We start from the raw sequence: 26,174 nt of genomic DNA, 5'->3' as shown, positions 1-26,174 counted from the left end.
TGTACTGAAAGCACATCTAATACTGTGCCTCCTGTGGCTTAAAGAATTAACCAGAAATGTCTGAGCAAACAGTCTGCTACAGTAATACATCTACCTCTCCCTCACAGCTCATCCCAAAGCCCGTGCCTTTATCACACATGGAGGCTCACATGGAATCTATGAGGGGATATGCAACGGCGTGCCAATGGTTCTGATGCCATTATTTGGAGACCAGATGGACAATGCTAAACGGGTAGAGTCCCGGGGTGCGGGAGTGACGCTGAATGTACTTGAAATGACTTCTAAGGACCTATCGGATGCATTGAATGCAGTGATTAATGATAAAAGGTCAGTATCAGCAGATATAAATGTGTCATCTTCATTTTAGGGCTATTGAATATAATGCTGGCACATTGCTTCCAGTTAAATTGCACACTGAGCACTGCCCTTGTCATATTACGATGTTACGTATCACTCTGCAATCAGGATTTATATATCAATGTATTAGCATTAGAGGGCTAGTATTTTCCCCATTACTACAGGACTTTCCTCATCAGAGTCTTGAGTATGTTAATGAGATGATGCAATGCTCAAGTGGGTGTGGCATATATACGGTGGAAGAAAGCAATTTTTCAAGGTACGTCACATGATTAAAGCCAAAAGCGTCCAGCTTCTTGAAGAATGTGAAGACAGCAATAAAAATGTGGAGGTTTCCCCCTTTTTTCTCTTCTTTTCCAGGCAGGAAATGGACGTAAGGGGGGAAAAAAATCAAAAATCCAAACAAACTGAACATTTTAAACAGAAATGTTTGTTCCAGTTCACAAATTTTCATCAAAAAACCCAAGTGTTCCACTGAACATTTTCAAACAAAAATGCTTTATTGGAATGTTTTTCCAGGGAGGTTGACCTGATTTTCTGACTTGCTGTAATGTACAGTGAATGTCAGCAAAATGCTGCAGAATGTCAAAGATGGCTAAACATTAATGATTGTCCCACCCATATCAGCATTACATCATCTCATTTGCATAGTCACTCCCATACATTGGCTTATATCGAGCAAAGCCATGGTTCTGTTGCAGAACATCCTTAAAGGATTACCTTATAATGGCCAACCTGTCATGTTTTATAGACATTAACTATAGCATTAATTTACTATATAGACCAGAGTTTTCTCAGTCAACTCATCTTTCTATCTGTTTGCAAGCAGCAGCATCAGGCACAATCAAGCGCTGCTTGGCTGGGCATTACAAAGGAAATGCGGGTCAGCGATGTCTCTTGGCTTGCACAGCAGCTGAGATGGAACGTGTACAGAAAGGAACCAGGAAAGGATTTTGATCCACTCACTGCCAAGGGCCATGTGGAGTTGACTCATCCTGCCATGCTGACCGTCTCACACAAGATGAGGTTACATTTAGAATGGCTGTCTGGCAGACCAGGGGAAATGTAGATGAGCCCATTGACTTGTTTGAGGAGAACTTAACCGTTTTAAATAGTTTGTCTCTAATTAAGCAGCCCACACTGGACTCCCAAGGCTTCCAAGAGACCCTGTCTATTCCTGCAAGTGCCGCCTCTTCACCTTTCACCTCTAAATTTACCTAACAGAGATTTATAGCGACTGTCTTGATTTCCTTTCCTCCCATTCCTCGCCAGTCTGGCTTCCACCCTCTCCGCTCCACCCAAGACTGCCCTCCCCCGGGCCACTGGTGACCCCCTTCTGGCCAAGTCTGGGCCCAATACTCCATCCTTATCCTCCTTGATTCTTCTGCTGTTTCAGTGCAATTGGTCATTCCCTTCTACTGGACACTCTGCTCTCCTTGGGCTTTCTCGGAACTGGTCTCTCTTGGATATCTTAGTACATTATTGCTCTTTATTATTTGTATTATTGTAGCACTGAGACCCAGTTATGGGCCAGGACCTCCCTGAGCTAGGTGCTGTACGAACCAGAACAGAAAGACGGTGTCTTGTCCCAATGAGCTTACAATACCAATATAAGACAAGAAACAGCAGGTGGATAGCAATGTGAGACACACAAGGAACACATGTGACATTACCGGGCAGCGCAATAGGCAGTGTCCCAACTACCTAGCTATTCTCAGATTTGTGTAGGCAACCCAACAAAGAGGAGTTTTAAGGAGTCTCCTCCGCCTCTCTCCCGCAGAATGCACAGAACTTGGTCCTTGGCCTTTTTTCAGGGTTTCCCCCCCACACTCTGAACTCTATGGTACAGATGTGGGGACCGGCATGAAAGACCCCCTAAGCTTATATTCTACCAGCTTAAGTTAAAACTTCCCCAAGGCACAAATTTCTTTCCTTGTCCTTGGATGGTATTGCTGCCACCACCAAGAGATTTACACAAAAATTCAGGGAAGGGTCACTTGGAATCCCTATCCCCCCAAGCCCCTTCGCCCCTTTTCCTGGGGAGGCTTGAGAATTATATATCAACCAATTGCCTTAGAAATGTGAGTACAGACCAGACCCTTTGGCTTCAGGACACTAAAAAGCAATCAGGTTCTTAAAAGAAGAACTTTATTTATAAGGAAAAAAATAAAAGAATCACACCTGGAAAATCATGATGGAAGGTAACTTTATAGGGTAAATAAAAAGATTTAAAACACAGAGGATTCCCCTCTGGCTCAGCTTCACAGTTACAAAAACAGGAATAAAACTACCTCTGTAGCATAGGAAAATTCACAAGCCAAAACAAAAAATAACCTAATGCATTTCCTCGCCCTACTTACAATTTCTGTAATTTTAGGCGGATTATTCCAGGTATATTTTCAGGAGATGTTGTACCTGCTTGGTCTCTCCCTCCGTCTGGAGAGGGAACAACAAAGAAAACAACACACAAATTCTCCCCCCCCCCCAAGATTTGAAAGTATCTTCTTTCCTCATTGGTTCTTCTAGTCAGATGCCAACTAGGTTATTTGAACTGATTAACCCCTTACAGGTAAGGCAATTTAGTACAGCTGCCAAGGAGGATTTTATGCTACTGCATACATAAAGGTTGTTACCCTTCCCTCTGTATTTATGACACCTTCTCTTCTACACCATGTCCCTGGGAGCCCTTATCTGCTTGCATAGCTTCAGCTACCATCTCTCGGCTGCCGATTTATAGATAGATTTCTCTGCCATGACTGGTGTCCTTCCGTGAAGTCCCACATTTCAGCCTGCCCTCTAGATACCTCTTCCGAGAGGTCTCTCTAAAGTTTAAGCTTAACATAGGATCTTAGATTTGGCTAATTTTTCCTCTTAAACCTTCTCTACTGCCCGCCTTCTTTGTCAATGTTAACACCACCATCCTCATTTCACAACCTGGATGCTACTTAAAATGTCTCCCTTTTCTTAAGAGGGTTTAAGACACAGATGGGGAATAAAACCCTCAGTGCATATGGCATGAGAAGATCTCTGTGAAATTTATTTCTGTGGATATAAATAATCCTCTAACTTTTTTATTTAGAAAGTATTTAAAACATTTCATTTCTTTTCTTTGTAGCTATAAAGAAAATATCATGCGTCTCTCAGCCCTTCACCTCGACAGACCTATCCATCCCCTTGATCTTGCGGTGTATTGGGTTGAGTTTGTGATGAGACACAAGGGGGCCCAGCATTTGCGGCCTGCAGCCCATGATCTCAACTGGATCCAGTACCACTCTCTGGATGTCATTGCTTTTCTCCTGGCTGTCGTGCTCATTACCAGCTTCATCTCTCTGAAGTGCTGCCTGTTCTGCTGCCGGAAGTGTTTCTGTAAAAAAGGAAGAGTGAGCAAATCGAGCAAATCAAAGGCAGAGTAATGAAGGGGTTGGAGATGGGGCTCAGCTCCAGACCTTGGGGAATGTAGCGCTCTCCTGAGCATAGGCCCAGTAAAGTCATTTCTGGCGGTGAGCTCAGAAATTATTCAGAACATATTCCCTTTAAATAGCAGCACCGTGTTTTGCTGTTCCATGTTTTGATTTTGTCTCCAATTAATTCAGAATATTTTTGAAAGCTTTGTTCAACGCTTGTTTGATTGTTAAAGATAATTCACACCATAATGCTATGGTGTAGTGCTCAGAATATTAATGGCAGTCCTGGTTTCCATTTCCTGCTGTGTTGTTCACTCACTATCTGACTTGGGGCAAGGTTCTTCTCTGTGCCTCAGTTTTCTCATCTGTGCAATGGGGATAACAACATTTCAACCTTGGTACTACAACGGTGCCCATCATTCTAGTGTGTGAGTGTCTGATGCATCATTATTTATAAAGCACTTTGAGATCTTTGGATGAAAGCTGTTACATAAGTGCCAAGTGGTGTTTTAAGTGAGGGACAGAATGCAGCCTGTTGATTGGAAATAGAGAATGGTATTTGTTCTGCCCAGGTCAATCTGTCATTGTCTGAACTGTGTTTCAAATACACTGAACGTGAACAAATTTTCCATTTGAAAGTATTAGTGAGCCACCACCGCCCAATCAAGTTTCACCCCAGCTGGAGTACTGAACTTGGAGCATTGTAGTCAACCAATTTGATCTTTGTTCTTGATATTCTGTTAAAAATAAACCCAACAAAAATCTGTACAAATAAACCCCAAATAATAAGAACAACAATAACAACAGTTCTCTTTTTTTGATTTGAGACGTATGGGCCCCATCACCTCTTCACATGCAGTAATCTTTGCACTGAGGACTAGCAGTGTTAGGATATAGATATTCAGGCCTGTCTGCAAAGGCCTATACTTTAAGAATTTAGGTGTATTCTTATCACTTAGCTAGCTATAGAGGTATAAAAGAAAGAATCAAAAATCACTGTCTGTGTAGTGGCCTTCTCTTACTGTCAAGTATCAGAGGGGTAGCCGTGTTAGTCTGGTTCTGTAAAAGAAGCAAAGAATCCTGTGGCACCTTATAGACTAACAGACGTTTTGCAGCATGAGCTTTCGTGGGTGAATACCCACTTCTTCGGATGCAAATATTGCTGCTTCTCTTACTGTGACAGTCTGAGGCCTGGTTCTTCAGCTAAGCAGCCATAAACTGGGAAATGTATGGTCACATCCTCTCATTCCAAACTAGTCATATTAAAATAAGGCAATCTGGGGCTGTTAGGAAGGTGATTCGATCTATCACCTCCAGAGAAAGGGAAGAGCCTAAAACATGTAAAAGGAAATTTAGTTTGATAGTTTTCTGTCTGGTAAGAACTCACTTATCAATAGACACAGCTGGAGAACCCTTATGTCTGTATAGATGTAGTTGTGAAATCCTCACTTCTGTATCGTTTTGTATGTTTATTTGCATGGTATCTGTCTGGTTCTGTGATTGTTTCTGTCTGCTGTATAATTAATTTTGCTGGGTGTAAACTAATTAAGGTGGTGGGATATAATTGGTTAGCTAATCATGTTACAATACGTTAGGATTGGTTAGGTAAATTTTAGTAGAATGATTGGTTAAGGTATAGCTGAGAATATTACTATATAAATTAGGGGCAAACAGGAAGTAAGTTGGGATTTGAAAATAAGGAAAAGGAACTTGAATTTAAGCTTGCTGGAAGTTCTCCCCAATAAACATCGAATTGTTTGCACCTTCGGACTTCAGGTATTGTTGCTCTCTGTTCATGCGAGGAGGACCAGGGAAGTGTGAGAGTGAGGGAATAAGCTCTCTAACAAGCAGGACAGAAAAACTTGATGTGGTTGAGCACGACAGACCTACATCCTCAATTAAAACCATCTTAACATATAAAGAATAGCTCTTAGAGCTCCTGAAATCCTCACCACAGGAAAAGCAGGAAAGATCAAGACAACGTAGTTCTGTGTGTGTTATGTTTCAAAGAATGCACAGAAAAATTAGATAAAGCCATAAATCATCTTGCTGGAAGGCTGCAATGTAATGAGTATTTCTTAAAATCTAGAACAATCACATGCAAGGACCCAAAAACAAAGAGAGAAAAAACAGACTACTCCCTAAGGCAGAGAGATACAACTTTCCCCACCTTGCCCCAGGCTAGCTCTTTCTTATTGCACACTTCCCTACGGAGGCCCTGGCCTGCAAGCAGAACCAGGAAACCTCTGAGAATTTAAAGTTATAGACCACAATTTCAACATTTTTCAATACACCACACATATATATAGTCATGAGGTAGGATGCACAAAAAAGCTTAACACTGCCCTTTCTATTCCAACTATCTCAACTCCCATTCATGAGCTAACCTACAACAAGCAAGGGTTACATGCTCCCCATGAAAACGTCTACCAGATACACCCACTGAGTTGTGTGGTCATTGATGTTAAAGGTGTACAGTATGCTCCAGGTAAATATGTACATCCATTATGGACACCGGCTCCATTTCACCCCCCTGTGAGGGCAGAGCTACACCAACACATCACCTTCTGAACTTCATCCACCTGCCAGGCTATCAGACTCACTCTGTCTCTTCCATATTGCTCCTCCACACCTAGCAGTTTTAACCCTTTCCAATCACCACTTGCTAGGAGGTTATTGCCAGATCTGAGGACAGGAGGGTATCACAAACCCTGTTGTTACACCACAGCAGACATGACGACTTCTTAAAGTCCTCAGGGAAACAAATGCCGAAGTCTGGGCCCAAGTGTCCAGCAAAGCACTTAGGTGTGTGCCTAAGTCTATTCCTATTCATCAAAGCAGGTGCTTAAGTTAAGCAGGTGCTTAAGTCCCATTGAAGTCAATAGCAAAACTCCCATTTTCTTATCTTAAAGATGAACCTAGACTCAAAGAGACATGGAACCACCAATGTACATGTTCTGAGTGTCAGCTACCATTATACAGGAAAGCAGCACTGGCCAGTGATAATGTGGGTCAGAGCTGAGGTTGTGTTTGATCTTTCAATTCAATTTCATGCATTTAAGGAAATTAAGTTTAACCTTCGCTCAGATTTTCCTGCCTTTCCACGGTTCGTTGTGATGGTAACAAGGTTTCCCCGTTAGCTTAGTGCGATTTCTTTCCAGCCTTCACATTACCTCAAAGGGCACTCTGAAAGGCGACGATGTAAAAACAGCACTTCTTACACATCACCCCTGTTCCCTGTGCATAGTCAGTGCTCTGTGTGGTGCTCATGTTAGTGATAGAAATACACGTTACAGAGCCCCTCAGGTAGGAGCGGCGCCAGGGTTTCTGGCGCCCTAGGCAGAATTCGGGGGGCGGCATTTTGTGCGCTCCCCACTGAGCAGCTCAATTGCCTGCTGCTGTTTTCCACGGCACCTGTCGCCTGCGGCATTTCGGCGGAGGGTCCTTCTTCGGCGGCACGATGGGAGCGGAACCGGAAGCTCCCGCGCACCCCGTGGGGAGCGCACAAAATGCCGCCCCCCGAATCCTGGCGCCCTAGGCGACCGCACTTCGAGATCTTTGGATGAAAGTTGTTACATAAGTGCCAAGTGGTGTTTTAAGTGAGGGATAGAATGCAGCCTGTTGATTGGAAATAGAGAATGGTATCCCTAATGGAAGCGCCGGCCCTGCCCTCAGGAGCAAACAAGGCAAAGCATGTGCAGGGCTGTATTCTGTTCCTTCTCATGCAATGGCAAGGGTTTACTAGGGCTTGATCCTGCTGGTAATGTAGACAACAGGCAGCAATTGATCCAGCGGGGGTCGATTTATCATGGCTAGTCTAGACATGATAAATCAACCACCGAGTGCTCTCCTTTCGACTCTAGTACTCCACCAGAGCAAGAGGTGCAGGCGGAGTCGACAGTGAAGACACCGCAGTGATTAAATCTAAGTACGTTGACTTCAGCTACATGAATAACATAGCTCAATCCCCCCAGTGTAGACCAGGCCTAAGTTCCTCTGGTCATTGGAGTAGGGACAGAAACACGAGGTCTCCCCCCTCCTCAGATGAATGCCCTGACCATCCAGCTGTAGAGTCACTCTCAGTCTGGCTCGTTTTGGCCCAATTATTAGTCACATATTTTATACAAAGCAGAACAGCTGCAACAGAAGAGCTTAGGAAAGCTCTGCCCCAGAATATGCCAGCCCAGTAGCTAGGACACTCTCCTATTTGTGGGAGATCCAAGTGCAAACCTCTCCTCTCCATCGGGCAGAAGGGGGAATTGAACCGCACATTCCCACATCCCAGGTGAGTGCCCTAACCACTGGCCTCAAGGGAAGGAGGGAGCTGCTGCTGCCTCCACCCCCTCCTCTGGCCATTTTGTGCATGGCACCTAAATCCTGAAACAAAATATTTGCCAAAACTATCGGCAAGTTTGTGTCCAATTCAGGAATAGTTTTGGCTTGACTGAAACTGCATTTTTGGGTAAACAAACTATTCAGCCAAAAAAATTCACCCCACTCTAGCCATAAGGTGGGATCGAAGCATTTACCCAAAGACAAAGTTTCTTTTTTTCTTCTTTCTTGGATCGGGAGTGCACATGGCATCACTCCGAGAAAGGAGCTTTAATAGACGGCTAAGTGGACCTTTGCCCTAGGCTCCCAGGCCAGAGTGAGCCATGGCTGAAGATGAATGACTCGCACTGAACAATCATGCTCATAGCCATTAGTCACGCAATGCCGAGCGCTTCAGTGCAGATCAGTTTCCAAGGAAGCATATCCTGCTCAGGAAGCACAATCCACCAAGACATCACGAGCAGCTTCTTTCTGCAGAGTCAATTCTCACATGACCATGCCTTAAACGTTCCCATCTGTTTCTGTACTGGGTGGCTTCCCTGTCTCTCACTCACTTAGTCCTTTGCTAATCACATGCTGGGAAGTAAAACATCCTGTTTTTGCCAATTTCCAGGGGCACCAGCTGGGATTTCTGAGCGCTGCTGCAATGAACCCACTTGGGTTCTCTTACATCCTGATCGGAGCTGGCTCGTGGGGCCCCAGAGAGTGTCCGTGTATCAGAGCTGTCATTTTAGAGCAGCAGGATTCTGTAGAGTCTGCACAAAGGTGAAGCAAAGCCTAGGAAAAGGAGGCTAGCTCCATGTACCAGCAGGGCTCTCCCAGTCACCACAGTAAAGAGATTTACCAACATTTACCGGGGGTGGGAGGGATGCATGGAGGCTGATGATCAAAGGAAAGAAGCCTCTGAACATTGGCACTTTCCAGCCCATCAGCTCCTGTGAAAGCTGAAGAGGATTAGACAGCTCCCCTCTCTACTGACATCTCAGCTAATCACTGGGGCCCTCGCTCATGGCTGAGTAATCCCCTACTCTCCAGCCATCTCAGGCCTGGGTTACACTTCAAGGTTTTGCCAGCATAGCTGTGTCAGTGAAGGGAGTGGGGGGGGGGAGTCACTCCCTAGCCAACACAGCTATGCCAGCAGAAACCCTAGTGGAGATGCAGTTACACCATCAGAATAGTCCTTTGGCCAGTATCGCTTATCTCATTCACAGAGCTGCTATAAGCTGTACCGGCAAAAGACCTCTTTGGCCTGTATAAGAGGAGACTCCTCTAGGCCAGGGTTTCTCAACCCATGGGTCAGGACCCAAAACTGAAGCACCAGAATGTTTCAAAGGGTGGCATGGCAGCTCCTGTCCCATGGGGCTGGCTGGGCTCGCCTCCCTACTCCAGGCACCGCAACCTCTGGGGTCCCAGCGCACCCCAAGTGTGGCCCAGTCACCATGACAACAGGAGTCCGGGTAGGCCAAATATGAGTGAGTGGCACTGCAACCCCATGAGCCAGGTCACAGCTCCATTCACACACATTGGGTCTAGTCAGGGGGGCAGGGCCAAACCTGAGCCGTGCTGGAGCCCCAGAGGTCATGCCTGGAGCAGAGAGCCAAGCCCAGCCAGCCCATGGCACAGGAGCTGCAGGAGTGGGGTGAGTGCCAGGCTGGACCCAACCCCTCCCCCACCCTGGGGGGGGCAGGATCCGACAAACCACCTCAGGCAGAACTATAACCAGGGTGGGGTGAGCAGGGCAAAGCCGTGGGGGCAGCTCAGGCCGGCGACGCCAGGTGGCGCAGGGAGGGAGCGCCACCTCCACCCTGACTCATCTCAGCAGACCACTCAGCCTGTCTGGGCTGGGGGGACACAACCAAAAAAATCTAGGGGGGGAGACATGTGACTCTGCATGCTCCTCCCCAGCATCACCTGTGGCTGAGGGTGCAAATACGCTTGCTCACCCCAGGGCCCAAAAATGCCTAGTTACGGCTCTACCCCAGGGCTTCCACTCTCAGACAACATACTGGGTGGTGACAGGCCAGAAACATTTACAGATGGGTCCTGAGCCCAAAAAGATTGAGAACCGCTGCTCTGGGGACTTTGCCGGTCTAGCTCTATCAGGAAAGCTATGCCGGCAAACTCTTTCTAACGCAGGCAAGTCACCACTCCGGGCACAGTGTAGCAGCTCTCTCCTCTCTAGCACCCCTGCTGACGGATGGCTGCTCCAGCTCTGCAGGGGTGTCTCTCCCTATAACTAGGCCTTCCAGCCAGGCCATGATTCACTCCCACCCCTTTCGGAGTAACAAAATCCAAAGTCCAAATATCCTTACAAAAAGGTCCGCCCAAATCCGGATCTGGGCTCCATGGTCCTCACACCATCTTGGCTCAAGGCTTTCCAATGTCCTTACCTTATACCAGGAGGCTTCATGCCACTTTCTCTGGTGGCTGGTAAGGAACCTAGGCCCTCCCACTCCGCCAGGTCCCAGCTCAGGTGCCAGCTTGCTACAGGGAATGTCTGTCTACTCCAGCCAGCCCCTGCTGCCTCCCTGGGCTTCACACGGGGCTCTTCCCCGCAATCCCCCAACAAAGCCCACACTAAAAATACAAAAGTAAACCTCCTTCTGCCCTCCTTGGCCTTGGCTTTTCATCCCTTTCTGGCTCCTCAGCTGAATCGCTCCCAGGGCTCTCTGCCTGGCAGGCCAGACCCGGCCCCATTATTAGGATGCACCACTGGATCCTGGTCCACGTCCATCGGCTGCTCAGAGTCCCGTCTGGCTCCTTCTCTACTCAGGACAGGGTCACGGGGCCAACTCTCTTCCCAGGCTTGATCCTCTGGATCTCGCTACTCTCTAGTTCCAGAGTGACAACAAAGCTCCTCTCCTGTCCCTGCAGCCCCTTCTGTTCTAAGCTTCTGCTGTTTATAGTCCCCTCACAGCCCTCCCACCTCCCCAATACAGTCTGGTATGTTAAGTGGTCTGTCAGGCCCACTTTAAGCTCTCCCTTGCCTGTGTGGGGTACACACGCCATCACACAAGGCCTCATTGAAATCAACGGGGCTACTTGCAGAGTAGGGACTACCCAAAGTGAGGAAGGCGGGTAGAATGAGTGTACATTATTTGATATTACAAGCTTCATGACCTGAAAGCGTGACTGTATGACACGCAGTCTTGAATTCCTCTTTGCCCTCTGATTCAGATGCCATTTGAAAAGCAATAGGCTTGATTTGCAGCGATAGTCCCATCACAAAATCCAGCGGTTTTGTTTCATTCAATGGCAAGGCTGTGTTACGATGCTCATTACCTGATTCAGCATAGCTTAGATTTGACCTTGATAGTATAACTTCGACCTGCTTAATACACCCGTGCTGTGGATTCAAACTGCCCCTCTGCTACTTTTACTGTATGCGGGGGAATGTTCAACAGACGTACCCATTTGAGAGTTTGCATAATGCAGCTGAGCTCTAAATAGCAGTTTTTAAAATCAAACACCGTCACTTTAAAATAACGAAACCCCTCAAATGATAGCCATCGTAGGAACATGTCGGTGAACAAATAACGATGGTCTCGAGGCACTGGGCTGTGATTTTGCCAATGCTTAAACGAGGAAGTTAAAGGCAAAAATATAAGTTGTCTTCAAAAATCCACCTTAACATGACAGGCCAGACTCACCACTTCCCTGTGTCGTGTGTCAGCCCAGCCTTTACACCAGAGTGTGTGTACTGTAGATATAAAAACAGACATTAGTTTGTTTTAGCTACCAATGTTCTGATCCTGAAACTGATGCGCACGGACATGAAATTAAGGGGGCTCCACACAGCTCCACCTGGGCAAATCCGTTTGGAGACTCAGGCCCTCTATAATTAACTCCCATAGCTTGTATTCCCCTCCCTTCCCCTCAAGCTAATAGGGGTTGAGTTCATCAGACAGACATTCTGAATACACAGAAATAATACAGCCCATCTTTCACACTAAGGGCAAAGAAGTGTGGAAATTAAAAAAAAAATCTATAATGAAAGAGGGGAATTCTATGCAGAGCATGAGAAATGGAGTGAACAACACTCCACTGGCCTATAAAGAATGTGCAGTGTTTCATTTCTGTCCAGTAGAGAGCAGAATGTTACTGCAAATAAATTACGCCCAGTAGGGAAAGCCGTATGTGCAATGAGAAAGTGAGACCTTCCCCATAAAATAAAGCCAGGAGTGGTGGAAATCAAGTGTTACCTGGACAGACTGAAGATGATGATGCTCAATGAGGATCATAATCCAGCCTTGCAATTGAAATGTAACATCCATGGTTTGTAATACAAGTGATGCTTATTACTGTTGCTATTTATGTAGGTGAGGTTTCCCTGAAGCACCTTTTGTTGTAGTATCTAAGCACTGATCATTGTCCAAATCCTCCTTAAGCAATGCAGGTCTAATACACTATAGCTTTAAATTATTGTGTGTACTGTCTTATAGTCGCACCAAGGAACCAGCTGAGAGAGGGGTTCCATTGTGCTAGATTCTTCACAGACACACAGACAAGACAGGCAAGCATAGGAGGGGAAACAAGCACAGAGAGGTGAAATGACTTGACCCAAGTAACAGGCAGTACTGGGACTAGAACTCCTGGTTCCCAGTCCAGTGCCCTGTCCTCTGTGGCACTCTGCCTCAAAATGAGAATTCATCGTTGATGTTTGAGATTCATTGCTGTGCTTTGGTGAGCTCTGCACGGGGGCAGAGGGAGAAGCCCACAGGTCACTGTATCCCTCTGTAGTGGGGCTGATGCAGACCAATTCACTCCAGATAGAGAAGAGTAAAGTCTCTAACTTCACCTGGCTGCCCAAAGCTCCTATGGGCTGTTCTGGCAGCGAGGAGCCCTGCTCAGTGCAGGTTCTGGGGTCACCCCCAGAGCTGACTAAGCTCTTCGGGGAGTTCTCCACACAGTCATTACAGCTGCAGGCTGGGAAGACGTCAGCCCTGAATTACGAGCAGAAGAATGTATGGGGATGGTCAGAGTCAGTGTTGCAATCTCACTGCAATATTTGATGCTTTTGCTGAATCCCCAGCTGTGGAGTCACGTTATTGCAGGAGAACCTTAGCGTACTTTTTTTTTAAAAGAAGTTTTTGCCCCCGTGGTTGGGAGAAAAGCTGAAAAAGGTGACCCTAAGGCTCAGACATCAGAAAGCAAAGAAAACAAGCCGAGTCTGTTATTTAGTAAAAAGAACAGGAGTACTTGTGGCACCTTAGAGACTAACAAATAAGGGGCCACAAGGACTCCTGTTCTTTTTGCGGATACAGACTAACACGGCTGCTACTCTGAAACCTGTTATTTGGTAAACGCCCGTGATTTTTAAGCCAGTCTCAGGATATTCTAGGGTCTGACTCAAGGGGGATTGGCAATGCTACAGCTGCTAATTTGGGGTTAGGGAGTAAGAGTCTTCTGCCTCTTCCCTTAAAGACCTGGGAAGGAGGGAACCTCCTAGTGCTACCACCAGTTTGGGGAAGGGAGACTGGAGGTAGGGGAGTGCACTGCAGGGAGCTGGATGCTGCTTTGAAAGAGATCCTGGGGCTTTGTCTCTGCTGGGACACACAGGACCTAATTCCCCATGGCCCTGGGTTTCCCTCACAGTAACAGGCTGCTCACTGTGCTGTGGTGAACACAAGTTTAACCATCTAGCTAATACAATTAAAAAACAAAAGGTGTGTGACTTGGGGGCTACTGAATTCTCTCTCTCCCTCTCACCTACCCACCCACACTATTGCAGACAGACTAGACACTATGGAAACTCAGGTTCTGATCCAAAGACCACTCAAATCAGTGGAAGCCTTTCCATTAGCTTCAACTGGGGATTGTGGTGGATAATGGTACATAGCACCTGCTGGTCTTGAATAAGGAGAGAGTGATTGGTTGCAATGAGTGCTTTCGCAACTTTCCTCTTCAATGTTGTCTTTAATGAGAAATCAAAACTAATTTGGTGGTTTGGCAGGAACGGGTCTGGGCAAAGGTTTCTGGATGGGTTGCTTTGATGGAGATGGTGTGAATGGGTTTTGGGAACATCTTCACAATAGCTTTGAGCAAAGATGTGGTCTTAGTCTCTTAGAACTGGTCTACGCAACCGCTTAAGTCAACATAATTTACGTCACTTGGGGGTGTGAAAAAGTCAAGATCTGTAAGGAGTTGTCTACACTTGGAAATTTACTGAAATAGCTATTCCAGAATAATCATACATAAAATAAAGTAATAAATGTAGTGATTCGGGAATAGTTAATTTTGGAAATTTCCAAGTGTAGATAAATCTTTAGAGTTTGGCTAGACTGGGATTAAAAGATGTGTTAGAAAATGTTAATTAATAGGTTCCAACTGCTCCCAAGTCTCGTGCAGACAAGGAGCATATCCTGTCATGTGCTATGCTGGGAGAATTACAGCAATGGGAATGGGAAGAGATTTGGTTTCTGTCTGTGGGTTGCATCTGAAGCAGTGAGGTTTTTTACCCACAAAAGCTTATGCCCAAATAACTCTGTTAGTCCTGAAGGTGCCACCGGACTCCTTGTTGTCTGTGCGAAGATTCAGCAAATACCCAGGACTTTGGGAGACATCAAACTCTTATCTCCCTGATAATTTATTGCAAACGCACCAAGAGCCTGCCATGTGGGGGAGCAGACATGGAGCAGGCTGACACAGAGCCGTACGCAAATGCTGGAGGAGCCTGCGCCGGCCTGCTTGTGCCTCATGCCAAACAAGGGAGATGCAGTCATCGAACAGCACAACTGATGACTTGACAAACACTGACACTCCCTCCCACAGGAATGGTCATGGCCCCAGCCCCTAGTGCAAACACTGAGTACAGGCAGGCGGAGCAAGAAAGATCTCAGAACTGAGCAGGTGGTAACTGAACACCCTCCACAATGGCCATGAGCCCAGCTGTCTCTCTGGAGGTGCATTGAGACTTCGTGCATGAGCATTCTTGAAAGGGTTAATTTCACTTGGATGTACAGCTGTGTCAGCAGATAGGCAATTGTACTGTTCACAAGACGGGGCAAATACCTTGGCAAATGGAAAGTCAACACACACAAACCTCGCACCTCAATAGCTACCCTCAGGGTGCTTGTTTTACTCCCCCTCATCAGCACGGTGCCCCCTGGGTGTTGGTCCAGTTTTGACTCAGGATAAAGAGCGCTACCTATTGGGTCACCATCATTGCTGCTGGCAGCAGCTTTGGTTTACCTTGGAGTTCTCCCCTCCAGGTCTTGACTTAACGAAGTTGGCTTGGCCCAGAGGAGCCTACAGGATCAGATGAGACCAGTTCTCCAAGTGGCATGGCTGTGGCACTGCATCTGTAAAGATGGGCTCTTCCTGGAGGGAAGAGAGACGACCCACCATTCCTGCCCATCTCCCACAAACCCGTAGAGTGCCTGAAATCCTCCAGAACTCACCCAGGTCAGTGGAAATATTGTGTGGACTGTCTCAGGGGGAAGCTTTCACAATGAAGGAAATAGGAAAAAGATTTATCAGGACAATATTTGCCCTCTACCTTACTTGTGCCACTATTAATCATCTCTGGGCTTTAGTAGACACTCTCTCCCATCCCAACCTCTCTGGCAGCTTGTGCCTCTGCTTATGAGCTGAGGCTGACGTGTTCAGCACTAATGTTTTGAGGTCCAGCTGGAGACACATTTGTAGAAGAAGGTGGCTCTGTGCTTTCTGAAAGTCAGGCCCTTTAATATGTCTCAAGCTAGGCATCCTGACTGGAGGCAGCCAAAATCACTAGGAACTCTGGCAAATTTAGGCTTCAGTCTTCAGCCACATGAGTTACTGTGCTGTAACTTAATTGCAGGGTCATATAGGAAGAGAGGAGGATGGGGGAGGAGCAAACACCTAGCTCACTGGTAATCACAATGGAAAAGTTAAGAAACATGTATTAAAGAAATAGATTTATGTTGAAATCTGCCATTCAGAAATTCTCCCATCGAGCCATCTCCTTTCCTCCATGCCGAAAGCCCTAACAAACATATGCTAAACATCCAGGGGCGAAAGCAAGTTAAAGGACTTACCAGTATGCCGGAGTCCTGGGCTGCGGCTGGGAGCTCCGGGGCCTTTAAATCACCCCCGGAGCTGCAGAGGCGGCTGGGAGCCTCAGGGGCAATTTAAAGGGTCCAGGGCTCTGGCCGCCGCTACTGCAGCGGCGCTCCGGGCCCTTTAAATTGCTGAGAGCCCTGCTGCTGCTATCCCGGGGCTCCAGCAGCGGGGAGCCCCTGGCCCTTTAAATCGCTACCCAAGCCCCACTGCCTGAGCCCTGGGATATTGGTAGCAGGTCTCCCTTGGGGATTTAAAGGGCCAGGGGCTCCGGCCGCTGCAAGGAGCTCCGGGCCCTTGAAAGTGGTGCCCAAACCCCACTGCCAGAGCCCCAGGGTAGCGGCGGCAGGGCTCCAGTGATGATTTAAAGGGCCCTGGGCTCTGGGTAAGCCAGTCGGTCCGGCATGGTGTACCAGCTCTTTCTGTTACACCGTACCAGACCGTACCAGCTTACTTTCACCTCTCTGAAAATCCCACGCTCATGTAAAGCAAGTGAGGATCCCAAATAACCACTGGACAAAACTATTTGTCACTCCATCACTCTGGGCCTTAGTTTCCCTATCTGTAGAATGGGGATGAGAATCCTCTTCTCCCCACACCTTGTCTATGTCGATTGTAAATTCTTTGGGACTCCCTCTCACTAAGTGTCAGTGGCCAGAAGGGACCACTGTGATCAACTAATCTGACACCCTCCCCCCCCTCAGGCCATGAGAATTTCCCCAAGCTGAGGTGCTGCACAGATGCCTGGCTGGGGCAGCTGTGTTCTACTCAAATACAAATACTAGTGATTAATAATCTGACATTCCTAGGTCTAATCCAAGCCTTTGGACACTTTTGTAGCAACCCCCGAGCAAAAATAACTCTGTTTCTGCCATTGTGGCTTTTTTCAGAGCATAATGAACCACAAAAGACCTTTGTTGGCATGGAGCTACTTTCCTCCCTGCATGGCAACATGAAGCAGTAAGCGCTGGTATCTGCTGCTGATTCAGCCACTCATGTATCTGGCTGAGTCTGAAGTTGATCCACATTCCAATGTGATGAAGCATTCCTGGGGCCAACTGCACAATATCAATCAACTCAGGTTCCAGAGAGGAAGCCTCCAGAAATCATCCTGCATCTGAACTCAACAGCCAGCATGGAGGAGCAATGGGGCCAGACCAGTGTGTCAGTGCAAAGTCATTCCCATGCAAAACAGGAGGCTGCTAGGAGCTTCACTTCCCTGTTTGGAAATATTGGTCTAAACCCAAGATGGGGCGTGATCTGCTGGCCAATTCCCTGGATGGTCTCCTAATCCTGGGGGGAGCCCCACTGGGTATGTCTACAGTGCCATTAAAAACCCACGGCTGGCCCATGCCAGCTGATGCAGGCTCGCGGGGCTGTTTAATTGCAGCAAAGATGTCGAGCCTTGGGCTGGGACCCGGCTCTAGGACCCTGCAAGGTGAGAAAGTCCCAGAGCTGGGATGTCTAAACCACAATTAAACAGCCCCACAGCCCAGGCCAGCCTCAGGAGTCTCACTGCAGTGTTGACATGCCCACAGCTAGGTCTATGGGTATGTCCCCACAACTATGGATGGAGTGGCTTTGTAGGATCAAGACTGTATCCTACAACCCAGTGATGACACCGCTTGGGCCTTTGTTCAGCTGGCACCAAACTAACTATTATGAAATAACCAGTCACGTTTTACATTAAGGATCCATTTCTCAAGAGTTTGTGAAAGGCTAATGCAGGATTACTATGTTTTAATACACGGTTAATCAATTGGTACAGATGTTCATCTGGCCAGGCTTTCTCAAGGAATTTTCAAGCTATTTTTCAGCTGGAGTAGTTTCTCTAACTGGGTCTTTTTAATAAATCCCACCTGTGGCTCCGGTGGCTGGGCTGGGGCTTAAAGCACTCAGAGCTCCTGTGGCTGCGGGCAGCTCAGAGCCCTTTAAATCCTGCCCACGGCTCCAGCAGCCGGGCTGGGGCCGGGATTTAAAGGGTTCAGAGCTCCCCGCCGTGGCAAGAACTCTGGGCCCTTTAAATCCCAGCCCCAGCCTGGCAAGGCTCGGGGTTCCCTGCAGCCACAGAAGCTCTGGGCCCTTTAAATCCCGCCCACAGCTCCGGCTGCCAGAGTTGCGGTGGGGATTTAAAGGGCCTGGAACGCCGCAGCGGCCGGAGCCCCGGGGGCTCCCAGCCACCTCTTCAGCTGGGAGCCCCAGGTTGATTTAAAGGCCTGGGGCTCCCAGCCACAGCCAGTGCCTTATGGCCTTTAAATCTTGAGGCCCCGCCTCTTCCGGATGAGGCCACGCCCCCTCAGGACTCTGGCAGCACCGGTAAGTCCTGTAAGTTACTTTCACCCTTGGGCTTGAGCAGCAATCCCTCAGGGCCTCTGACCCCTCAGTTCCTTATTCCTTCACACTCCCTGCCACCCAGCCCCAGTGCTAGTGAGAGAGAAGCCAACACTTTGGCCTGCGAAGGAAGCTAAGAGACAAGAGAGTCACGCCAATGCTAAAAGCCTCGGATTTCAAGGCTACCAGCTCAGTGGCGTAGCCAGGTTCTAAGAGCAGGGGGAGCAAACATTAAAAAGGCGCCTCCCCTTGGCTCCTCCTCCGGCCGCGCTGCACCCACCCCTCCCTCCCTCCCCCCCGGCTCCTCCGGCCGCGCTGCGTCCCCCCTCCCTCCCCCCCCGGCTCCTCCGGCCGTGCTGCGGCCATGCTGCGCCCCTCCTTCAAGCCTGGGGTGCAGCAGCCCCCGCCAGTTCCAGCCCCGTGTGTATGCAGGGAACAGAGGGGGTTACAGCCTGGCTCGGGGTTACAGGGTAACCAGCTACTTTCATTTCCTCAGGCGCATTGCAGGAGATTTGTGCCATACTCCGGTAACGTCAGTGCCTGGGATCACACAGCAATTCTCCCAGCTGCAACAGCCCTTTCCTCCCTCAGGTCTCTGGCATTAAAAGCAGGCAATGCTCCCAGCACTCAGCTGAGTGACACTCTTGTTTTCCGATTCTGGTCAAAAGCAAAACGCTGCTGCCGCCATCACGTGCCCCAGCCCCACCTGCCCAGGGAGCTGAGATCCTAAGTTCCTGGGGCCCAGAGCCTCAAACGTAGGTAGGTGCCTAACTCCCACTGGAATCAATGAGAGTGAGGGGCTTACCTACCTTTGAGTGACTGGGTCTAGCAGCAGAGAGGCCTGAACTGCGAGCCTCTTCCCAGGAGTAAGGAACATTTCCAGTGTGGCTGTGTGAAAGGGATCAGCCCCGTTCTCTTAGAGCCGCCGGCAGCGTGGAGCTGCACAGGACCCGCAGCAGGAGGGGAGCACGCTGAGGGGACAGAGCTGAGGCTCCACCTACGCCTCACCCTGGCCAACACACTGCCCACACACCTGCACGGGAAGAGGATGAATAAACAACAAGAAAAGCAGCAAAGAGTTCTGTGGCACCTTATAGACTAACAGACGTTTTGGAGCATGAGCTTTCGTGGGTGAATACCCACTTCATCAGATGCATGTATTCACCCGCGAAAGCTCATGCTCCAAAACGTCTGTTAGTCTATAAGGTGCCACAAGACTCTTTTACAGATCCAGACTAACACGGCTCCCCCTCTGATACTAAACAACAATACTTTGCTAGTGCTTTGCATCCACAGCTCTCAAAGTGCTTTACAAAGGAGGTCATGGTATCACTAGCCCCATTTTACAGAGGGGGAAACTGAGGCACTGAGGGGTAAAGGCACTTGCCCAAGGTCACCCAGCAGATCAGTGGCAGAGCCAGGTCTCCTGAGTCCCAGTCTTGTGCTTGATCCATTAGACAATGCTGCCTGGCAGCAGCTACAGCCCTCCCCATCCCCCATGCTTGGACCAGCAAGGCAGGTAACCCATGCAAGGGAATGAGGCAGTGCCCTACAGTTTCCCCAACCTCCTTAACTTCCCTGTGAGGTGGGTATGGGAGGCAGCTCCCAAGTGAGCCCTTCCTAAGCTTGGATCTTAGCTCTGAGTGAGCGGGGTGATAATTATGTTCCCTCAGACAGAAAGCGATGGTGAGCAGGGCTGGCCTCTGCGGGGACGACTCAAGTGCCATGAACACATTGCCAAGCCAAACCTTTGAAGCCCAAGCGCCCCTTCGCTGAGCTGCTGACACCTTTGTTCAGCAGCCTGTTCCCTGGTAACAGCTAAGGGCATGACAAACATCTGAGCCAGGCACTTGCCACACATGGTATCACTGTCATCAGCTGTTACTGGGGAAACCGAACCCTGAGTTCAGGTCTTTGCAGGAACAGGAAGGAAAAACTGAGCTGCAGCAGCTCAGACTAGCTGTGTGAAGCAGGGTTGAAACGCCTTCTGTGAGCTATGTAGGAATGGAGCCTTTTATTTTCATCCTCTAAAAAAAAAAAATGCTTTGCCATCGCTCTCCCCTGAAGGCAAATGCACAAGTGGTGTGAAAGAAACAAGCAGGCACCAAATGCCTTATTGATCCCACACTCGGCACAGTGGGGACAGCTTTAACTGTTTGATCAGGCCCAGGTACCGATCTTGGGCTGCAGGACTTAAGCACCATGTCAGAAGTGATTTCTATGCTTGATCTGCCTTGGCTGTAAGCCACACTCCAGCCCTGGTCATGAATTCTGTCAGAGCTTCAGATTGAATACTTCTCTTCTCACCTTAGGAGACTGAGTTTCCAAAGAGCAGGGTGGGATTGTTAGCTATGTGGCTTCTACGCACCCTAACACGCCCTCTGCAGCTAAAACCCCATCGCAGCCCTTAGCAAATGCATCACTTTCAAATATTATTCACTCAGAATAGGCCTCCGTTTTACAAAACTCACACTATTCCCACTGCACATTTAACGCCTCTTCACAGTTGTTTTCCCCACACACACACACTTAAGAATCGAGAAGGTTGTTGGGTTATTTTAACGGAAACATCCAGAGTCACAATGGTAAGGAAGAAAAACAGAAAAGCCCAGGAGGTTTGGTAGGGCTATAAACCATCATGCAGTGTTACCTAATGGTTAAAGCACTGGACTGGAACACAAGAGACCTACATTCTATTCCTGGCTCTGCCACTGGCCTGCTGGATGCCCTTGAGCAAGTCTCTGTGCTTCAGTTTCCCCATCTGTAAAATGGGGATAACAATACTGATCTCCTCTGTAAAATGCTTTGAGCTCTCCAGCTGCAAAGTACTAGATAAGAGCACGGTATCATTCATAAACCAACCCCTAACTAATGTGGGTCAGGAGGAATGTTTCCCTTGGGCCTGGTTACCCAATAACTGCCTACTCTGGGGTTTCTTGCTCCTTCGGCTAGCGCAATGGGTGCTGGCCATTCTCAGAGATGGAATCCTGGGACCATCGTTCTGTGATTTAGGAAGCGCAAAGGCCTACTAGACATTGTTATACGTGGGCACGTCTAGAACAGAGTGATCACGGTCAAGGAATTCCTCAGGCTGGTGCTGAAGAACCTTGGATAACATCTTTCTGCCAGGCTGTCTGGAGTGGTGCACAAATGGGAGTGCCAGCCTGAGAACAACACCGGGGCACAAACCCCAAACTGGCTAGGAGTTTCTCCAACCAAGTACCAAGCGTGACCTTCTCAAGCACTAGAACAGCCTTACCATGAAGTCACAGACAGTCCCCTGGGGCACTCCAGTCTATCTAAGCCCGCCTCTGCGGCACATGGCCCTGTACACCACAAATCACAGTAACATTCAGGTTACTCCCATTCCCAAAGGACCAGTCACACACCCCAGGTCAATTGAATCGCAGACCTTACATCCAAGACACTTGGAGCCAATCTTACAATAAACTTCAGATTTATTACCTAGGAAAAAGACATGAGAGTTATTTGCAAGGGTAAAGCAGGTGAGCACGCACATGCAATTGAGTTCCAGTCTTAGGTTTCAAAAGGTACTAGAAGCTGCTGTAATATGGCAGCTCTATATGTTCTTTAGGGCTAACCCAGGATAAACAGCCAGGAATCCCTTGCTTCAGTTTAGAAATATTGCCCTCTCCAAATTCCAAGCAGCAGAGTGAGCGTTCCTACTTGACAGGGATTTGTGTTCCCTTCCCCCAGCATTAAAGCTGTGATGGGCAGGTCCCCTCTTTTGGGGCATGGGGGAAGCAATCAACAAAGTCTTCTGTTCCCTGTTGTTCCGCAGTGGCTTGCCTGGTGTCTATGGGGCTTCTTTGGTTGCAGAGGAGATGACACCTCTTGTGGTAAACTAAACTAGTCTTACACAGGAGAGAAGCATTACTGAGTGTGAGTGTGTGTGTGTGGGGGGGGTGTTCCAGTTTTAGCAAATACTTAACTATTACCTTAGAACACGGGATACAGAGCTACATAAGATCAATACATGCAGCATCCTACAAGCATTTCATAAAGCCCAAATATTAAAGATATTCTTATAACGCTAACATCGATTTGAACAGTGCTAACACACAGGTGAGCCAGACTGGTTTCCAGCTGAGCATGTGTCAGTCGTTAGTGAGGCCCAATGGCCTTGGCATGAGCTGGCACCTGGTCTGCCAGTGTCACACTTTCCATTTGAGCTGAACCATTCATCCTTCCTCTCTCTCATGGCCTCTCTGCTGCGAGACAACAGCAGAAGCGAAATATCATTTTCATCACACCTTTCTAGGGCACCTGCTGAGACCGGAACATGGCTGGGGGCAGGTAGGGGCCACGTCTGCATCGTGGTAGCATTTCATAGCCTGGGGGCAGCAGTTTCTGCAGTGTGCCAGCAGAACTGGGGGTTGGTCACCAGGGGATTGAGAATCACACGGCTAGATCCTCATCGCATATGGGTAGAGCAGGGTGTCCCACGCAGGACGATAGGGCGACAGGTTGCTTTGGACATGTCAGGTTGCTAGTTACCCTCCCATGTGAGGATGGTGGCAGCTGAATAAGAGACTCTCTGAGCATGCCCCAGCTTTGCCTGTTTTCTCAGCCCCGGCAGAGGGGAGGTAACAAATGCATTCCCTCCAACAGGCCGCAGGAGATGGGAGGAATTGCTGACATTTATCTGAACTGAAGCGGCTGAGCAGATCCTCGCACCTTCTGTCCCAGTCTCAGGACGTGTCAGGAATCCCCATGCATTTCTCACCAACGCTGTGTGCAGGGGCAGCTCTAGGAATTTCACCGCCCCAAGCACGGCGGCACGCCGCGGGGGGCGCTCTGGCGGTCGCCGGTCCCGCGGCTCCGGTGGACCTCCTGCAGACGTGCCTGCGGGACCAGTGGACCCTCCGCAGGCATACCTGCGGGAGATCCACCGGAGACGCCTGCCGCCCTCCCGACGACAGGCAGAGCGCCCCCCGCGGCATGCCGCCCCAAGCACGCGCTTGGCACGCTGGGGTCTGGAGCTGGCCCTGGCTGTGTGTGTGTGTGTCTGTCTCCCTGCCATTAGGCCTTGCCAGGGACCAGCAGAAAACAAGCTCTTTTAGCTCCTTCTGGGATTACAGAGAAACTCCCTGAGAAGGGTCACCGTCAGGCTGGATCCTCCTCACTGGAGGGCTGCCCATTCTGAAAGGCAGGTCACACTGCCAGGCTATTGTGCCAGAGAAGTACAAAGGGAGGTTTCAAAACCTCAGTATCCAGTGTAGGGAGAAGATTTATTAAGAGGGCAGAGGTACCCAATTCCCACTGAAAACCAGATTTCAATGGGGGTCGGCACCTACCTGCTACTTAGGGCTTTGAAAATCTTCCCTTTACCGGCAAAATACAGACTTAGGCGCCTAACCTCAGGCCCCGATATTTAAAATAAGTCTCAGCCTTAGATTTTATTCCATACAGCAAAAAACTGTGTTAAAAGTTATTAAGATTGTAAAGTGAAGCACTCAAGCTTGGCCATGAGTGCAGGGGCCTGGACTAGATGACCTCTTGAGGTCCCTTCCAGTCCTACAATTCTAGGATTCCACGACCAGGTGGCTTGCCCCATCTGTATTCATTATAACACAGCCATTGCATCCTCCCATGCTGCCTCACTGCAGGTACCATGCATCCTGAATCAGTAGGCCCTATGGGTCATTTAAGCCATGTTTAAAGAGGTGCTTTGTGCAGGCTCTCTGCTCCAGAAGGAATGTCGTGCCAAGTGAGAGGCTGGCTGGTGCACAGTGAATGCAGCAGCTGGCCAATATATATTTTTATCCTCCGAGGTTACTGTGGGGCTCCATGCTCCCTAGACAGCACACTGTCCAACCCCTGCGTTGAATGAGGCAGGAGCCTGGTGGTTCAGAAAGTATGTGAACAGCTAATTAAGGACAGTACATGCATGCACACCTCTGCCTCACTGATTACGCATTGTCCCAGGTCCTACAGAAGGGGAAGTGACTCACCTTGCAGTAACTGAGGTTATTTGAGATGTGTCCCCCTGTGGGTGCTCCACTCTAGGTGTCGGTGTGTCCCGGTGCTGTTGATCGGAGATTTTTGGTAGCAGTGACTGGTCAGGACGCAGGCACTCAGTCGGTATCTCCTGTCTCACTGGAATCTTCCTGAGCGCCTGCGTCCCGCACCCCCCTCAGTTCCTTCTCTACCGTGGAGTGATTATGCTAGTACTCCAAAGTGGAGGGGTGGGGTGGGGAGTGGAGCACCCACAAGGACACACATCTCAAAGAACTTCAGTTACTGCACGGTGAGTCACTTCCCCTTCTTCTTCGAGTGCTGTCCATGTGGGTGCTCCACTCTAGGTGAATGTGTAGCAGTTCCCACTATGGTTGGTGGGACTTTTGAGATCCAGCAGTGAGTACTGTAGAGAGTACTGTATGGCCTACTATGGAGTCTGCTGTAGTGTCTTGCGTGATAGCATAGTGTTTGGCAAACGTGTGTTCAGAGGACCATGTAGCTGCTTTACAGATGTCAGAAATGGGTACGTTATATAGGAAGGCAACGGATGTTGACAGAGCTCGAGTAGAATGAGTTCTAACGCCTTCAGGTGGTTGAATATTTTGAATACGGTAAGAGGATCTGATGCAGTCAGAGATCCACTTGGACAGACGTTGTTTAGAGATAGCCGTACCTTTCAATCTTTCGTGATGGAAACAAAGTCGTGGAGATTTACAAAATGGCTTAGTTCTGTCTAAGTAAAAAGTGATTGCTTGCCTGACACCGAGAGTATGCAGGGTTGCCTGGTGTGGAGTGTTGTGAGGTTTGGGATAGAAAGTAGGTAAGTATATAGGTTGGTCAAGGTGGATACCACCTTAGGGAGAAATTTAGGATCTGGTCTCAGAGTGACTTTATCTTTGGAGAAGATAATGTAGGGAGGATGGGCCATCAGGGCGCTTATTTCACCTACTCGCCTTGCTAATGTTATTGCAACTAAGAAAGCTACCTTCATAGACGTATGGAGAAGAGAGGAGGTACCCAAGGGCTCGAATGGAGGTTTCACAAGAGCGTGAAGAATGAGGTTAAGGTTCCATGTTGGGTAAATTTCAGCATACAGATTTTGCAGGCTCATGAGAAATCATTTTGGTGGGGTGGGTAAAGAGTGAATAACCTTCTAACAGGTCATGGAAGGTGATAATCGCTGCCAGGTGCACTTTGATGGAGCTGAGCGAAAGTCCATCCTGTTTTAGTTTCAGTAGATAGTCTAGAATGTTAGGGAGGGTCACCTAACAGTGACAGTGTGCTGTCTAGGGAGCATGGAGCCCCACAGTAACCTAGGAGGGCATTAAGTGATTACGTGAGCACCAGAGGGCGAAACGTTTCCACTTCTGCAGGTAGGTTTTACGAGTGGAGTCTTTTCTACTGTGCAGGAGGACGTATCGGACTTGCTCGGAACAGGCTAGTTCATGGGTTTGGAACCATGAAGGAACCAGGCTGTGAGGTGTAGCTTTTGGAGCTGGTGGTGAAGAACTCATCCATTGTCCTGGGAAAGGAGATCTGGCCTGTTGAGGAGAGCCCATGGATGATGGGAGGACATGCGGAGTAGGTAAGGATACCACTGTCTGTCTCGGCCAAGCCGGGGCAATAAGGATGACCCAGGCCTTGTCATCTACAATCTTTCAAAGAACACTGTGGAGTAGAGGGATTTGTGGGAAGGCGTACAGGAGAGAGTTGTTCCACAGGATGAGG

The 26,174-nt window shown here is 48.6% G+C and overlaps 1 protein-coding gene across 6 annotated transcripts in view; it reads left to right on the top strand.

Moving 5' to 3' along the window:
• Window positions 1-4,489, top strand: part of LOC123378363 (UDP-glucuronosyltransferase 1-6-like) — a 113,954-nt gene extending 109,465 nt beyond the window's left edge. For all 6 annotated transcript variants that reach the window (XM_045032036.1, XM_045032032.1, XM_045032033.1 and 3 more), the window contains exons 4-5: window positions 108-327; window positions 3,473-4,489. In XM_045032036.1, the coding sequence (XP_044887971.1) occupies window positions 108-327; window positions 3,473-3,770 (518 nt within the window). In that variant the 3' untranslated portion in view covers window positions 3,771-4,489. The remainder of the gene's footprint in view (window positions 1-107; window positions 328-3,472) is intronic.
• Window positions 4,490-26,174: the final 21,685 nt, after the last annotated feature.

This window comes from Mauremys mutica, chromosome 10 (assembly GCF_020497125.1).
Source record: "Mauremys mutica isolate MM-2020 ecotype Southern chromosome 10, ASM2049712v1, whole genome shotgun sequence".
Taxonomy (NCBI): domain Eukaryota; kingdom Metazoa; phylum Chordata; order Testudines; family Geoemydidae; genus Mauremys; species Mauremys mutica.
This window is presented reverse-complemented; position numbering and strand designations above follow the sequence as displayed.